At 41.0% G+C, this 16,683-nt stretch overlaps 2 protein-coding genes across 2 annotated transcripts; both read left to right on the plus strand.

Annotated features, from left to right (window-relative positions):
• The first annotated feature begins 1,055 nt into the window (after positions 1 to 1,055).
• On the plus strand, positions 1,056 to 3,595 carry LOC140938842 (uncharacterized). The gene has a single exon (XM_073388369.1). It carries the CDS (start codon positions 1,175 to 1,177, stop codon positions 2,375 to 2,377), a length of 1,203 nt encoding a protein of 400 aa, XP_073244470.1. The 5' UTR covers positions 1,056 to 1,174; the 3' UTR covers positions 2,378 to 3,595.
• A 6,219-nt stretch (positions 3,596 to 9,814) lies between these two features.
• LOC140938837 (uncharacterized) lies at positions 9,815 to 13,266 on the plus strand. Its single transcript, XM_073388364.1, has one exon. The coding sequence runs from the start codon at positions 10,411 to 10,413 to the stop codon at positions 13,174 to 13,176; it is 2,766 nt and encodes a 921-aa protein (XP_073244465.1). The 5' UTR covers positions 9,815 to 10,410; the 3' UTR covers positions 13,177 to 13,266.
• The last annotated feature ends 3,417 nt before the right edge of the window (positions 13,267 to 16,683 follow it).

Genomic DNA, 16,683 nt, shown 5'->3' on the forward strand with positions numbered 1-16,683 from the left:
AGTCCGCAGTCTGTGTTTTATACTGACCGTTAGTTTACTGAATTAATTAAGAAAACAAACATTCCATGTTTACTGAAACTAAACTTTCAGACAAGGAAAACTCTTCTTAAAAGAATATAACTAAAGATGTTCTTTATACATAAAGGGAAAATGAATAAAAGCTTACCTCTAAGCATAAGCCGAATCCGTTAATTAAATTCTAAAGCCACGATGTGGTTTCATGGACACAGCGCAAAACGTGGTCAACATTCCAGTGATTTGCAGCTACACCGGCGAATTAATTTGCCCACAAATGCCACAGAACGAGGAACGTAATATTTCCACTGATAGTAGTAGTAGAATAGTCCATTTGCAGGAAGTTTTGCCCACAAACTTTAATATTTTCTCCTTATTTTCGATCATCATGGCTTCCATTGCACAACAATGGGTTCTCGTTCCCAGAATCTTTGCGGCACTAGATTTCCCACGAAAAAAAAGAATGACCCGGGTACTACCCTAAATGACCACACCCAAAATCGAAAGTTGGTTCTCTTTTGGACTTTTTCAGCGCCCTGAAACATGCCTATTGTAGACATCATTTAAGATCTACATTCGAACCTCCCGTAAGCGACCAACCAAAATGCAAAGACTGAGTGGTCGCTTATGAGAGGTGTAGTTTACAAGAATCGAACCACAGGGGGTTTCTTCCTAGAAAAGGTCCAGGCACATTGTTGTTTTACTTTCATGGTGTATTAGAGCATCTGAAAACTAATTTCGAACAAATTTTCGCTTCAAAAGGGTTCTTGGTTTTGTAATAGAGTATGCTTGAATTTCGAAGCTTTTGCGTGACGCAGCATTTACATGACGGCCGAGGGAGCTGTCATGAAAGTGACTTTTTTCGAGGAATTTTGCTATCAAAACTGTTCAAGTATTAGAAAAAGTATTACTTTAATGTTTATTAGTTCCTCTAGGAGTAAATTCACGCTTTGGTAGCAAAACTCGGTAACAGATGTTTCTGTTGGTTTCCGTCTTGGGTTATCATCACGCCAAATAAAATGACTCGACCAAGGGTCATCGCTCGGCAGGAAATTGTATGCTGTGATGTGCTTTGATCTCGCCAACAACGCGTTCTTAGGTTAATAAAATCAAGACCGTGGAAAGCGACTGTTCACGAAATTCGGAGGAAAATCTAGCTATGATCGATGGATCTGATGTAGAAAGAAGGTTCCTTGAGGAGAAGGCGGAAATTGTTCGAGGATTTCTGCAGGAGAGAGAGATTGTTGATCGCGCCCACGAAGACGAGAAAAATGATATGCGTTTAGCTTTTGAAGTGGAAAAGGAAAACATGAGAAAAGCCTTTGAATGCGAGAAAGAAGAAATGCGACAGAATTTCTTAAAAGAGAAAGACAACATCCGCTTGGAATTTCAGGAATCGAGACATGTTTTGAAGTTGTCTTTCGAAGACGAGAAATCTGCATTGATAAAATCATGGGATCGTGAAAAACAGACTCTTCTTGACAATTACATCAAAGCGAAGAAGGAATTAAGAGCGCAATTTGAGCGACTTTTAAGGGAGAAAGAGGAGGGATTTAAAGCCGAAAAGGCTGAAATGGAAGCGAAGATTCGCAAAGAGCTTGAGGGAATCGATGAAGTAAAAAATGAGCTGAGGCGGACATTGTCGCAGGGCTTGGGCGATCTGGAGAATGTTTACTTCGAGGAGAACGCGCATCTCGAGACCCTCTATAATCACGAGCAACCAGAGGTTGATATGCACTTTAAAAGTATAGCAGATGCCGAAATGAGCCTGGATAAAGAGGAGCTGTTGAAATCGCTCAAACAAGAGAAGACCAAAATGCATTCTCACTACGTCAATAAGCACAAGTTAGTTGAGCACCAGTTCGCGTTGGAAATCATTGACATGGAACAGAGGTTCAAACAGCAAAAGAACGATTTAATGAACATTTTTAGAAGAGAAAAGTCGGACATGGAGAAGGGCTTTATTAAAGAAAAGGAAGACATCAGACGTAAGTTCGAGGTGGAATTTCGCAGAATGCTTCAACAACAGAGGTTGAAATTCGAGTCGGAAATACAAGGTTACGAGCACGACATCTCTGTTTTGAAATATCAAAAAGAACAGCTGGAAAAGTGCTTTTCCTTGGAAATGCGAACATTGAAATTAAAATTCGACCACGAGAAGCTCGAAATTGAGAACAGGTTTAAAAACGAGAAGAAGGACCTTAAGAGGGTTTTAAAAGGGCAGTACGAGAGAAAGCTGAGTGGGGATAAACTCCGGCTTGAATGGCTACTAGATCAGTTTCACCTTGGGAGAAGAGCAAGCACCGATCAAATGGACTCTAATGGTTCGGCGCTCAGCACAAGTTCTATTTATTCCGATTAATCTTTACAGAAAGATGATGAAGTGCCGGGAAAACTGAACAGGTTAACTTCTCAAGTACCTCAAAACAAATAGCAGTTGATACGGTAAACATGCCTTCGTCGATTTCTACTCGCGCGACTAATATACTCGGTCTTTCACAAATAGTTGCTTAATTTAAGTAAAACGAGCTTCCCCCTGAACAAGCCGATTGACTGTTAAGTGTAGTGAGAAGCTTTTTGGCTAATTATCAAGAACAGGTAACACAAATCTAAAATGTTGTGTCACTCGAACAAATACAAATGTACAGGTTTTTTAATTTATTTTTTTTTTTAAATTTTGCTATTCAGTTTCTCACTAATTGTTTTTTTTTTTCGTTCGCAAATGACATTAAGCGCCTTACCTTGCCAAATGAGACTGAAACAAGAAAAAAAATAAAATAAAATAAACTACAATAGAAACTAGAAAAAGCCACCGTAAAATTAGATAATAATTTATATTATATAATTATTATTCTAATCCATTAGTAAAATTTTGCTTTTTCGTTTGCTGTATGATCCTAGAAACACTGGCATACGGCAGCGTGAAGAGAATATCTCGCGCTGTATTAAAACAAAGGAAGAATTATTCCTGTTATATTATCAGCATGAGTGACATTAATAATTGATGATATTCGTATGGAATATAACTCAGACTCTCATACTGGCCGCAAAATAACAGGAGATTGGCTGAATAGAAGTGAAGACTGATTGCAGATGATAAAAATAAAACGTGGTTGCCAGGGATGTAACTTTATACCTTTTTGCAGAAGATCTTAAATAAACTGTATACTGCGAATATATATTCAATGAATTTAATTTTAGTGCAGATGTTAGTAAATACTGTCGGGAAAGAAATAGGTGACGCTTAACTTGATTATTATGTGATTAAATATTAATTAGAAATTGACATTTGTAGCGCAAAGAAGTTAGATTTCGTGACATTAGATTTCAAAATAATGTAGACAAAGTCCGAGTATATTTACGATACAAAATGATGCAACTGCATGCATTTTCTTAGGCTAAATAAGGTGAAAGAACGTGCGATTTTGTAATAGACACTTAATTTAGATACATTACAATGGGAACTTTTACTGTACATGTGATTAATGTAAAAATACTGCCTTACGCAGGGATAGTAGAAAAACCACTGTATACTTAGAATGTTTCAGTTGATAGTTGATCTTTGATCGTTGATCGTTTAGTTACGTTGATCGTAGTCTTACGAACGTTGAGTATGTGAGAGTTGTACTTCGCAGTAGATTGTTGGATTGCATTAAATCGTGTTGTTACATCGAAAGATACAGTCCTCTTGATTTGTTTGAACCAGCGGAGCGGGGTTAAAAGAATTCCGCAACATCTGGTCCATCGATAGCCGGATTAAAGAATGTCCAGGAAGAAAGTTAGAGCAGGCCATCGAGGATTTCTAACAGGAGTCCTTCCTGACGTTGACCATTGCCTAAACAGCTATGAAGCTGAGAAGGAAGTTGAACTTGTTAAGTGGCACACAGTCCTTAAAGAACAGCTTGACAAGATCTTGCCTCTTGACGAGGAAATTTATGCTGAACTCATTGCCGATGAAAAATCCACCGAAGAAGACATCACGGCCGAGATAGACAGAGCTGCAAGATTGACGGCTGACGTACTTCAAAGACTTGCAGCTATCGACGAAAAGCTAGCTGTGCTGCAGCCTGGATTGAGCGAGAGTCAACACATCCCGGGGTATCCAATCGATGGAAATCGATGATCGGAAAACCAATCGATCAATCGATATCAATCGATAAAATTAGTTAATTGGTATCGATTGGTATTGGTCAATCGATGACACGGGACGAAAAATTGGATTTACGACACTTTTGACACGCGTCAAAAGTTAAATCAAATATGGTATTGGCTTTGACGTCACCTTTGACGCGCGTCAAAGATGTCGCCAAATATATAACCTCTGTGCTTACTCCTTTGACCTCGGTAAAGGTGAAGTCAAATTGGTAACAACTTTGACTTCTCCTTTGACGTGCGTCAAAGATCAAGTCAAATGCATCAATGCTTTGCTATTCCTTTAACCCTTATCAAAGGCGTTGTCAAATATGCTGGTAACTTTGACTTTACCTTTGACGCACGTCAAAGATAAAGTCAAAAGAGTAGTGGCTGTGACCACACCTTTGATACTAGTCAAAAATGAAGTCAAATACGACCGCTACACTTTTACAACACTTTTGAATGGTGTCAAAGGTGAGAGCAAATATGCAATGAATTACTTCTACAAACACTTATGTCGAAACTGATTTCAAGAAAGGAAATTAAAAAGCTGTATTTAAATACTGTTTTAAAGATATTTATACGACAATACCGAACACAGGCTGGTAATCATTGTAATTGGTGCTTATAATTATTTTTGAAAATGTTCTGGAATATGTACTTTTTCGAGGTGAATTAAGTGAGTTTTGTTTTTGTCTTATCTTGAGTGGATCATTTTCCCCTTGATCGATTAATATACGATGAATAAATGATAGCGACGCAAAACAATGACTCAACAACTGGACGATGGAAGACTGAACCCAAGCAAGTCACCCTGTTTTTGGCGCGAAATTGTCGCGGCTGCAAACTCTCTCCGCCCGCGCAAACAAACAAACTACGCAGATCTGAAGAAAACAAAAGCTGCTTTTTTGTACGAGACAGTCCAGCTTTTTTTTAACAAATATTTTCGCCCTTATCTCTGATAGAGTTTAGACTACAAACTTGTTCAAAAGGTACGTGTCATTCTTTTCTATGTGTGCATGCAATAGTTCTTCTTCAAACTTCATAGTTGTTTTACTATGTTAAGCTTACAGAAACCAACTCCGAACAGGCGTGTATATCGTGCTTGGGAGCTTTTCGGATCGTTAAATCTGGTTCAGTAAACTATAAAAATCTTTCTGTATCACAGTAGAGTTTACATTAGATCAAGCCCTTTTTCTTAATAGGGTTAATGCATTTCTGAAAAAGTAATGCCTGGCTTATATTTCACAATGCAATTCAACTCAAAACTTCATGCGAGAACCTACTAACATAAAGATTAACCAACTCTGTTTTTTCTAACAGTTTATATTTATCTGCGAGAACTACTCAGGTAATGAAATAATATAAGACTTACATATATCTTTTTTCATTGACAGTGTACTTCAATAAAAATGTCTGTACCAGACTTTGATGGGCATATTACTGAAGCAAGTACATAAGCTTATTTGAACAGGATTCAGTGCAGTTTATCAAACAAAGAAGTGTGATTATTTGAAGACTTCGGATGTTTTGCGAACGTGAGTATCTCTTTATATTGATTTCCTGGGTTCTATACGTAATGGGGCTCATACTGCATAATTAATTTTTAAAATATTCCATTGATTTTTTTACCACTACAGTGGGTATGTTTCAACATTTAATAACAATCATTCAAACATACCGAGCTGTCCCTTCATTATTGTTACTGGACAATAACTTTGGGGGTTAAAAAGGTAGAAAAATAGCCGCGTAGCAAGCTTTTCCGCGCGAGTTTTGTGCAAGAGGGCAAAAAAAGAGGAAGGAGGGGCCGGGAGGGGCTAACTCGCGCAATAACTCGATTGGAAACGCTTGTTATGCAGGCTAGGTATAATATAAAGTGTTTCTTTAGTTTAATTTTAAGCTTTGGGCATAGAGGGAAATTTTGATTGAATTTTCCTGGACTTTATTACGTGATAATAAGGCTGGATTCAAACGTCAAATTTCACAGGTGACGAACTTAATGACAATACATGTACACGAAATGTAATGTTTCCATTCAAAAGCATTAGGTTCGCTACACATTTTTAACAGGGTCTTTAAGTTTTGATAAAGGTAAAGAGAAAGGGGGATTTTCTGAAGAAAAGGAGCGATAGTAAAAAGGGAGTGGGGCCAAAAAATTTATTTAAAACACTATGACTGAACTTTTTATCTCAAATTTCTATATTTTCTTACAATTATTTCACAGATAAAAGAAGCAAGGCAAAGTGATAAGTCTCCAGTGGGAAAAAAAAGCACACGACAGAGCAAGATTGAAGTTAGATACATGGCGTTTGTCTTTCACTTACATCAAGAGTCAAAAGCACTCTAGAATGAAAATCTTCGCAAAGATAACATCAAGACAGATAGGCTCCTGATCAAGAACATTTCTTACTTACCATGATTTTAGCACTGGCTTTCGTGGAAGAGTGTTTTAAGCTGTTTTGCAGGTTGCCGTCCGTGACAACAGCGTGAATGTGGAACATTTATAGTGCTTCAAAAATTTGCGGCAGTCATTATGATTGTCCATTGACAAACTGCATTGAGTACTTTAGACAATAATTCGTGAAAATGTTTTAAAAAACCATTTTTATGCGTTTAAAAAAGTTTTAATCGGAATTATTCAGCTTTCTAATCATCTAGTGAGGTTTTAGGACAATAAAGTACAAGATTAAGAACTCCATCTCTTATCTGTCCACCTTTTTTAACGGTATCCAGTTCGCAATTGAATTTGACTGAAAATCTCAAGTTGGATTCTAGCCTGTATATCAAGCGCTTATGACTAGCGAGGCAATAACGCGGCATTCGCGCGAAACGCGAGGAGAACGAGGAATTCACGCGAAGCGCGAGACGAGCGAGAGGCGCGATGCGAGGGGAGGAAAAAAAACAAACATATTTGGCAACACCTTTGTTAAACCTTTGACTTAAATCTCACACGCATTTGACGACAACTTTGTCACACATTTGACCTGAGGCTCAGACACTTTTGACGACACTTTTCACAAGCCTTTGACCTTAATCACAGACATAACTTTGCCGCGCTTTTGTCACACCTTTGGCCTGAATCTCAGACATATTTGACGACGCCTTTGATAGGGGTACAAATGCTAATGAAATATACCTTTGACGCGCGTCAAAGGTAGGGTTTAAAGGCGTGACAAAAACGGCCTTTATCGCCTGAAGACACGCCTTTGACCGCGGGCAAAGGTAAACATTTGTCGCGCGTCAAAGTTGTACAAAGGTGTGCAAAGGTGGCCTTTATCGCGCGTTTGACTTCACCTTTGACGTTCGGTAAATCCGTTTTTTCGTCCCGTGTGATCAATCGATAACCACACAAAAATCGTTCATCGATTGGCATCGATTGGCACAGGACCTCGAGACAGACGTCACGCACGCTACCTGTCCGATCATCCGCCATTTTTAGGAAGCCCTGGGGACGAAATTGGTTAAACAATTCCAACCCAGACTTCTCAGTGCAAAGAATATACCCTGGTGCACGCGTACTCGAATTACCCACTTGCCCGTCATTGCCTTTCCGTGTCATAATGTCTACGCAAGACGTCCGGGCAGAGGCTTTACTGAATAGAAGGTGCAGATATTTCAGTGTTAGTGAATTTTTCCCGTGGACGGGCTGTTAACGTTAAAGAGAAAGAAGAGAGATCGTTCTCCTGTTGACATGAAAATGAATGGTGTTTACAATTACTGCGTACAAAGTGTCAATTCCGTTTCCGCCAATCTACAACCAATCCATACCAATTTATCTATCGATTGGTATTGATAATCGATACCAATAGATAACCACACGAATCTTCGCCATCGATTGGTCATCGATTATCAATATCAATCGATTAATTGATATCGATTGGTATCGATTGATATCGATTGTCATCGATTATCGATTCCATCGATTGGATACCCCGGGACACATGAGTGGGCCTCCTTCTAGTCCTTACCAGAACGTCGTCGAGAACGGAGCGACCTCGAGCTCAGCGAACTCCAAGACCGTCCGGGTGAAACTTCCAAAACTGGAGGTACGAAAGTTCAGCGGAAAGCTAGAAGAGTGGCAGGAGTTCTGGGATTCCTTTGAAAGTGCGATACATGCAAACGACAGCCTTTCAAACGTGGATAAATTCTCGTATCTCAGAGGCTTACTGCTGGAACCAGCAAGATCGGCGATTACGGGATTTACCTTAACGTCTGCGAATTACGAGGCAGCGGTTGAATTGTTGAAAAAACGTTTTGGAAAAAAGACCGCAATCCAAAGAACTTTGGTAGATGAACTGTTGAACACAAGACCTGTGTTCAATGAAAGCGACACGGCGAGATTGCGCGGCCTTTATGACTTCGTGGAGACAAAATACAGAGCCCTTCAAGCGTTGAACGTCGACGAGCGTACTTACTCCGAGATAGTCGTCCCCATGCTGCTGGAAAGGATTCCAGATTCCATACGCTTAACAATCACCCGAGGAAAGCAGTACCTGGAGTGGACACTCAAAGACTTGCTGGATTCTCTGTTGACGGAGGTTGAATTGTGGGAAGATCATAATTTAACTGCGCAACGAGGTGGATCGAATGACCGCAGAAAGGGACCCCAGACAGCGAGTGCATTATTCACTAACAAAGGAGGGGACAAGAGATGTGCATTCTGCCTTGGAAGCCACCCCCCAGAAGATTGCAAAAAGGTGCAAGACATCAAGGAACGTAAGAGACTTTTACTTAAATTCGGTGGATGCTTTAATTGTATTGAAAAGGGCCATCGCAGCCGAGACGGTAGCGTAACAATAGAATGTAAATTATGTAAGGGACAACATAATTCTTGTTTGTGCGTGGCCAAACCGCAACAGGCCTCGGGGGGGAATCAAGATAGACCAACGGGAGGTAATAGCGATCGGCCCGGAAATAACGTCAGCGCTCAACTTGTGGGTACTGAATGTAAGATAGCCCTCCAGACAGCCCAAGCATTGATTAAGGGGGGTACGCAAGGGAGAGTTAGAGTTTTGTTTGACTCTGGAAGTCATCGATCTTTTGTGACCGCTAAAGCGGCGCTCAAATACGAGTTACCCGTAGAAAGAAAGGAATGGATCACGATTAGTACTTTTGGCCAGAAAGGCAAAGAATCAGGGTTGCGAGAAGACGTACGTTTTGACATAAAGCCTCTTCGTGGCGGTCGTGTGCAGGCGCTCGAAGCTTATGTTGTGCCGGAAATCTCACACATAAGCAACGAGCATGTGGAGGTTGTCAAAAACGATTTCCCGCACTTGCGTGACCTTTGGTTTTCTAACGTCTGTCAATCTAAAGAAGAGCTCGAAATCGACCTGCTAATAGGAGCGGACTACTTGTGGGAATTTCAACGGGGTCGAACGGTACGGGGGGAGTCGGAGGAGCCCGTCGCGATAGAAACTGAACTGGGATGGGTGTTATCGGGTCCCCTAAAAAGGCGATTTGAGTTTAGCGAAGCGAGTGTTCAGGAAGTGTCAGTAAACTTCATATCGCAAGACAGTGCAGGTCTAGACAAAGCTAGTTTAGACCGTGAAGTTAGCAGATTGTGGGATCTAGAAAGTTTAGGCATAAAAAGTAGCGACGAAGTACACGAATCGTTCGAGAACGAAATAGAATTTTTGGTGGGGAGGTACTCAGTCAAGTTGGAAACTAGGGCATGACCCCCTTCCGAGTAATTTTGCAAACAGCGTGTCGCGCATGAAAGGTCAGTTGAAGAGACTAAAGAGAGAACCAGAAGTTTTGAACGAATACGATTCGATTATAAAGGAACAGCTAAGCGCAGGGGTGATCGAGAAATTGTCCGAATTGGAAGAGCCGGGTGGAAACGTCCATTATTTACCCCACCATGCAGTTATTCGTAGGGATGCAGAGACCACGAAGCTAAGGATTGTCTACGACGCTTCGTCGAAAGAAACCAAGAATGGGACCTCCCTAAATGACTGTTTACATACGGGGCCATCACTGAATCCCTTATTATTCGATATTCTTGTAAGGTTTAGGGAGAACAAAATTGCGCTAGTGGGGGACATTGAAAAGGCATTTTTGAATGTAGCTGTGGATCCAGAAGATCGCGATAGTTTGAGGTTTTTGTGGGTCGAAGACGTGCGTGACAGTAATTTGAGTGTTGTAGTGTAAAGGTTTTGTCGCGTCGTTTTTGGGTTAAATGCCTCACCCTTTTTGTTGAATGAGACGATAAGACACCATCTAGCTACCTATGCAGAAGTAGACCCTGAATTTGTCAAAAGAATGATAGAGGGATTCTATGTAGATGATTTAGTGACTGGGGAACGAACAGTTGATAAAACCTTCACCCTTTACAAGAACGCAAAGGAGCGAATGTCCAAGGGGGGATTTACCCTGAGAAAGTGGAAGACCAATGACCCGGGACTAAGGGAAATGATCAGTACATGCGAGAGCAACAAAACAACCCGGGAAGTGGGTAGACTCGAGGACGAAGAGACTTATGCGAAGTCGAAACTAGAACCCCAGGGTGGAACGAAGGGAGAAAAAGTGTTGGGTTTAGCTTGGGATTGTGAAAACGATACCCTTCATTTCAACTTTCAGCATATAGCCGACAAGGCTAAGGGATTGGAAGCAACTAAAAGAAATGTATTAAGTCTACTGGCAAGTTTATTTGATCCCTTGGGGATGGTTAGCCCTGTCACCGTCGGTATGAAGGTGCTTTTTCAAGAAATTTGTAACAGCAAATTCGATTGGGATGAGGTTTTGACGGGAGAAATTAAACGAAAATGGGACAAGTGGGTCCAAGATTTGGCAGAAACTAAAGAGATTTGTATAAACAGATGCCTTTATGAGACCGGGGGAGGGGATGTAACAGAGTGTTATTTACATGGGTTCGGGGATGCCAGCAAGAAAGCCTATTGTGCCATGGTTTACTTCGTGTACCGCACGAAGGATGGTAAAGCTCATGTAAGATTAGTAGCTAGCAAAACTAGAGTCGCCCCTCTAAAAGAACTTTCGATTTCGCGCTTAGAATTAATGTCGGCGAGAATACTTGCGCAGGTCATGCACACAGTGAAGAACGCGTTACAGTCACAGGTCAAGTTGGATGGCGTGAGTTTCTGGCTGGACAGCAAGACAGCTCTCAGCTGGATACAAAACAAGGGCGAATGGAAGCAGTTCGTGCGCCATAGAGTGAATGAGATTTTGAAATTGACTGACAAAGAAGATTGGGCGTACTGCTCGACAGAAGAAAACCCAGCTGACCTTCGTTCCAGGGGAGTGTTAGCCTCGCAGCTAAAAGAAAACCAGCTTTGGTGGCGCGGTCCATCATGGCTAACAGAACGACCGGAGGATTGGCCGGTGTTGACAGAAAGCTTAAGAACCCCAGAGAGCCTGATCGAAGAAAAGAAAAGCGCGGCTGTAATGATGACAAAGGCGGAAATTGTGAGTGGTATTACCGGTGTGATTGACGTGAATGACTACAGCACGCCGCAGAGACTAGTCAGAGTGACAGCCTGGATAAAGAAATTCATTGACAACTCAAGAGCAAAGGCAAAGCAAAACGAGAAGCGAACCGGAAGATTAGAAGCGGACGAATTGAAATGCGCCGAGATTGATTGGCTGAAGTCAGTCCAAAGCGAATTAAAGCAACAGACTAATTTTAAGCAGCTAGTTAACGAGCTTGGTATTAAGGAAGACAGAGCTATTTTGAGATGCGAAGGTAGAATAGTTAATTCAGATTTAGAAAGTGAAGCCAGGAGACCAGTCATTTTGCCCAGACAGCATAGATTCACAAGGTTGGTCATAGAAGAGTGCCATCAGAGAGTTCATCATAGTGGAGTTAGAGCTACATTAGCTGAGTTAAGGTCAAGATACTGGGTCCCAAGAAGTAGGCAAGTGGTAAAGCGAATTTTGAGTGAGTGTGTTACTTGTAGAAAGTTTACTGGGAAACCCTTTAGTACCCCACCGACTGCTGCGCTTCCTGATTTTAGAGTCAAGGAAGCTCCACCATTTTCGAGGGTAGGGGTAGATTTTGCTGGACCACTCTATGTAAAGGAAAAATCGGGGCAAATGGGCAAGGCTTACATTGCGTTATTTTCATGTTGCGTGACAAGAGCAGTGCATTTAGAGTTGGTAGAAGATTTGTCTACAGAAACGTTTAGGCGTTGTTTGCGAAGGTTCATCGCTAAAAGAGGAATGCCTGTGTTGATCGTTTCAGACAATGCGAAAACATTTCAGGCAACAGAGAAGGCGCTTAAGAAATTATTTGACCATCCAGAAGTAAAGGCAGATTTAGAACGAGACCGAATTGAGTGGAAATTTAATTTAGAAAGGGCACCCTGGTGGGGAGGATTTTTCGAAAGAATGGTTGCCAGTGTGAAGGGATGCCTGAGGAAAACTCTAGGAAACGCGAGATTGACATTCGATGAATTGGCAACTCTGCTAGCTGAAATAGAATGTACACTCAACTCAAGACCATTGACGTACGAATACAATGAAGTGGGAGAAGAGGTTTTAACACCATCAAACCTGATTTATGGGAGACGCATCAAAACGCTTCCAGACGAGGTTGCTGAACCAGACGATGCCATTAATATCGATAATTGCTCTGCAAGATTTAAGTATCTCAGCACTAGGTTGAGTCATTTTTGGATTAGGTGGCGAAAAGAGTATCTTGCAAACCTGCGCGAATTCCATAAGTGTAAGTCAGGAAAAAGAGAGAGAGAGGTGGAAGTAGGAGATGTAGTTGTAGTGTACGAGGAAGAAAGGAAAAGGGGTGAATGGAAGATGGGAGTTGTAGAGAGATTAGTGACAGGCAGAGATAACGTAATTAGAGGAGCTACTGTCAGAGTCGTTACGAAGGGAAAACCGATTCGACTTTCCAGACCAGTTCAGAAACTTTATCCGTTGGAGTTTCGGAGCGAAGGGGAGGGAATACGAGCACTTACCGAACGCAACCGCAATACGGAAATTCCGACAAGAAGAGTCCCTCCTAGAAATGCGGCCTTAGACTCTACATGGAAATCGAGACTAATGCTTGACTCGTAGGCGAGTCAAGGGGGGGAGTGTGTCGGGAAAGAAATAGGTGACGCTTAACTTGATTATTTTGTGATTAAATATTAATTAGAAATTGACATTTGTAGGCTAAATAAGGTGAAAGAACGTGCGATTTTGTAATAGACACTTAATTTAGATACATTACAATGGGAACTTTTACTGTACATGTGATTAATGTAAAAATACTGCCTTACGCAAGGATAGTAGAAAAACCACTGTATACTTAGAATGTTTCAGTTGATAGTTGATCGTTGATCGTTGATCGTTTAGTTACGTTGATCGTAGTCTTACGAACGTTGAGTATGTGAGAGTTGTACTTCGCAGTAGATTGTTGGATTGCATTAAATCGTGTTGTTACATCGAAAGATACAGTCCTCTTGATTTGTTTGAACCAGCGGAGCGGGGTTAAAAGAATTCCGCAACAAATACTACTAATTTAGCATATACGTGCACTGGATTGAATTTTGGTCAAGGTGATTTATGATACCCACCTCGTTTAATGCAAGCCGCTCACACTCTTCAGGTAGAAACTTCATTTTTTTATGAGATGGACGAGTTCATTTTTTTTTTTACTCACGAATCGAATCAGAATCGACCACGACGTTAGTAACCAAAGCTACAAATACAAGGCTAAAGCAAAAAACTTTTCAACCAACTGAAACAAAGAAATTCTTAAATATCTACTTTATAACTTTAGGAGCCTTCCATTCACCCTCTGGTCAAGGGGTTGCGTGATTTAAAGAGGGAAAAAAATCCCTTTGGAAAACACATTCACCATTGTCACATTGCCCTTAATACACCTCGTTCACGACGACCATTGTTTCCAATTTCACCGGGGGGAGGGAGCTAAACAAGATGGTAGGTGCATATGGGCAATGTGAGAATGGTGAATCAAACAAAAACAATCTCCACTGAGCTAAAGAATCTTATATCTGCAACGCAAATTTTGTTCACATTGGAGTTTTTGTATGCATGAATCTGCTGGTTGGGGCAGTGAGGTGATGTGGGGCGATAGGCACGCTTGGAAGGGGCCTTCATCTCCCATATAAGCCCTTGGAGTCAACCCTCTCCGACGAAAAATTGTGTATAGCGGAGCTCTCGCGCGCGTAGCGCAACACCATGGGTAAGAAAATGTGGTAATCTACCCATCCCAGAAAATTTGGTAATCATCACGTGACCGTACGCCCGACCGTGCGTCCGCACCACAGGTATACCAATGTTAAATAACTCAATCAACAAGTATGGCAACTCAAATGCAACTCGAGGTTATTTTGGCAGGAAATCGCATAGCCACCCGTGTCTTGTAAAGCAGAGTCAGCTAAAGAGTCAATAAAGACGAAACGGAAAAGCGGAAGAAAGCGGAAATTGTTTCCGCTGTGTCCGCGTATTAAGCTTTGGTTAATTGTCATGTCCAAAAAATTTGGACTATGGAGCAAGAGAAAGACAGAGAAAAAGCGATAGGCCAGCGAAACTCAACGAAAAAAAGGGAGACAGAGATCTAGAGCGAGAGATAAAAAACAAAGGAGACATTTTTTTGTTGGAGGAACAGCATCAACATGAAAATTTTGTAGCCGCGATGGCAATGCTAACGGCCATCAATGCAAGGAGAAAATGGGCAGCAGTGAAAAAAAAGTGAACAAGAACACTTACGACATTGCCTCCATAAAAAACGTTTCTGGAAGTTTCACGTTGTAATCGTGCAAAACAAAGGCAAAGAAATGTACAAAAAAGTGTGCTGCATGTGCAAAGTTGCTTTTTTGCTAATTAGACCTATTGTTGTTTTTTCACCGTTCTCCGGCGATGCCCTCGCCGCTTAGCCATACACGATTTTATATTTTGTTTGAACAAACTATAAATATTATCGAGAGCTTCGCTTTTAGCCCTGGCTAAATATATATTAGAAAAAGCTTTCGCGGAACATTTTTCACGCCTTCTTAGTAATATCCAATCAGAGCAGAGCTATGATCATACGTCACACGCAGAGTCACAGAAGCACGATTTGAATTGCTGCCAACAATGGCGGTAGCCAGCGTGAAAGAGTTTATGATAGTTCTGATCTTCTATCGGGTTAAAAATACGCGCTTAAAGCCTAATAACAAAAAGAAAAAGGTGATACACTCATGCGACGTCTTCAAGTTTGCTTGTAATCTTGAAAGTTGGCTGTATATCATAAGTTTTATCACTAACAACTCAGTTCCGGCCGTCGACTCGGCAGCGGGTGAATAAATACACAGGTAACCCAGGCTCTGTGATAGTACCACAGTACGGTTCCAGTAAAATTACAGTGTTTGTATGGGGTAAAAATATCATGCTAAAATTTCTAGAAAATACTAAATAAACATCAATAAAACTTACTCTGCAGTTAATTGTTGTTGTCCTTATTGCTCCAACGAAGTTTCGTGATAATTTGCAGTAATTTGTTCAAATTCACGCTATCTACAATAATAATATACAGTAATACAGGAAACACGAAGAGCCATTTTCGCCGACATGCTCTAATTCAACACAACTCGAACTCCAACGGAAAATAAACACGCCAGGATCGTAGAAATAGGATAGCAGCAGATATAGAAACCAATGAAACTTTCCCAGATAGAAAAACAAATCCAACAGACTTTGACAAACTCGAAGGATATAATCCAAACAGACCGAGAATATGCTCGCCGAAGCAGCCGGGCCAGATCAACGCGCGGCCAGGAAAATGAGGCCTGGGCACTGTACCAAAAAAATCCTTCCCGGGAGTCCTGAGGTGACCTTTCTGGGGACCGATACATCATTTGCCCAAAGCCACCCTACCCTGCTGAAAAAATTACTTAATAGAAGGCAAGGACAACAACAATTTTACTGGAACCGTACTGTGGTACTATCACAGAGCCTGGGTTACCTGTGATAAATACAGTATTGAAAATCAAGCTCTTTAGTTACTTTACTTTACTGGTTAACTCACTTGTGCAATGCTTTGGATCTTTTTACAAATTCCACAAAGGACCACACTGCATCAACCCACAGTTAATTTTGAAGTAAAACGTATGTTGCTCCAACTGTGTTTGATCGAACACTGACTGCATCTTTCGCTTGCGCGGCGGCTGTAATTGTGCGAGATCTGAGGTCGCGAATTATGAACGGAGTTTTATAAGCCAAATTAATGTGGCTGTGGATGAAAACGGCTTTTGATAACGTACAATCTCAACGGCAAATATTTCAAGAGGATGTATCAAACAAAACAAACGAGATGTTCAACAAGAATGTATTCGAATTAAAAGCGAAATTTACTGTTGTGTACCTAACATACTGAGGGTTTCATTCACACAATAAAACAACTGTCGATACAGAATCTACTGAGCCTGTTATTTTTCTCTTGCTACTATAAAGAAACTAAGTAACATGTAAACAAGGAAAATAATAGGTAGTCATAAAATTTAAAAAGGAGCGAGCCGATGGGGCTAACGACTTCAAAAGATTAAAATCCTTGAATGAAAGAAAGGTTCTCAGAGGTTT

This window comes from Porites lutea, chromosome 5, assembly GCF_958299795.1.
Source record: "Porites lutea chromosome 5, jaPorLute2.1, whole genome shotgun sequence".
NCBI classification, from domain to species: domain Eukaryota; kingdom Metazoa; phylum Cnidaria; class Anthozoa; order Scleractinia; family Poritidae; genus Porites; species Porites lutea.

Excerpts from the sequence above, each read along its gene's own strand:
- LOC140938842 (XM_073388369.1), top strand. The coding sequence starts at position 1,175 with ATGATCGATGGATCTGATGTAGAAAGAAGGTTCCTTGAGGAGAAGGCG.
- LOC140938837 (XM_073388364.1), top strand. The coding sequence starts at position 10,411 with ATGATAGAGGGATTCTATGTAGATGATTTAGTGACTGGGGAACGAACA.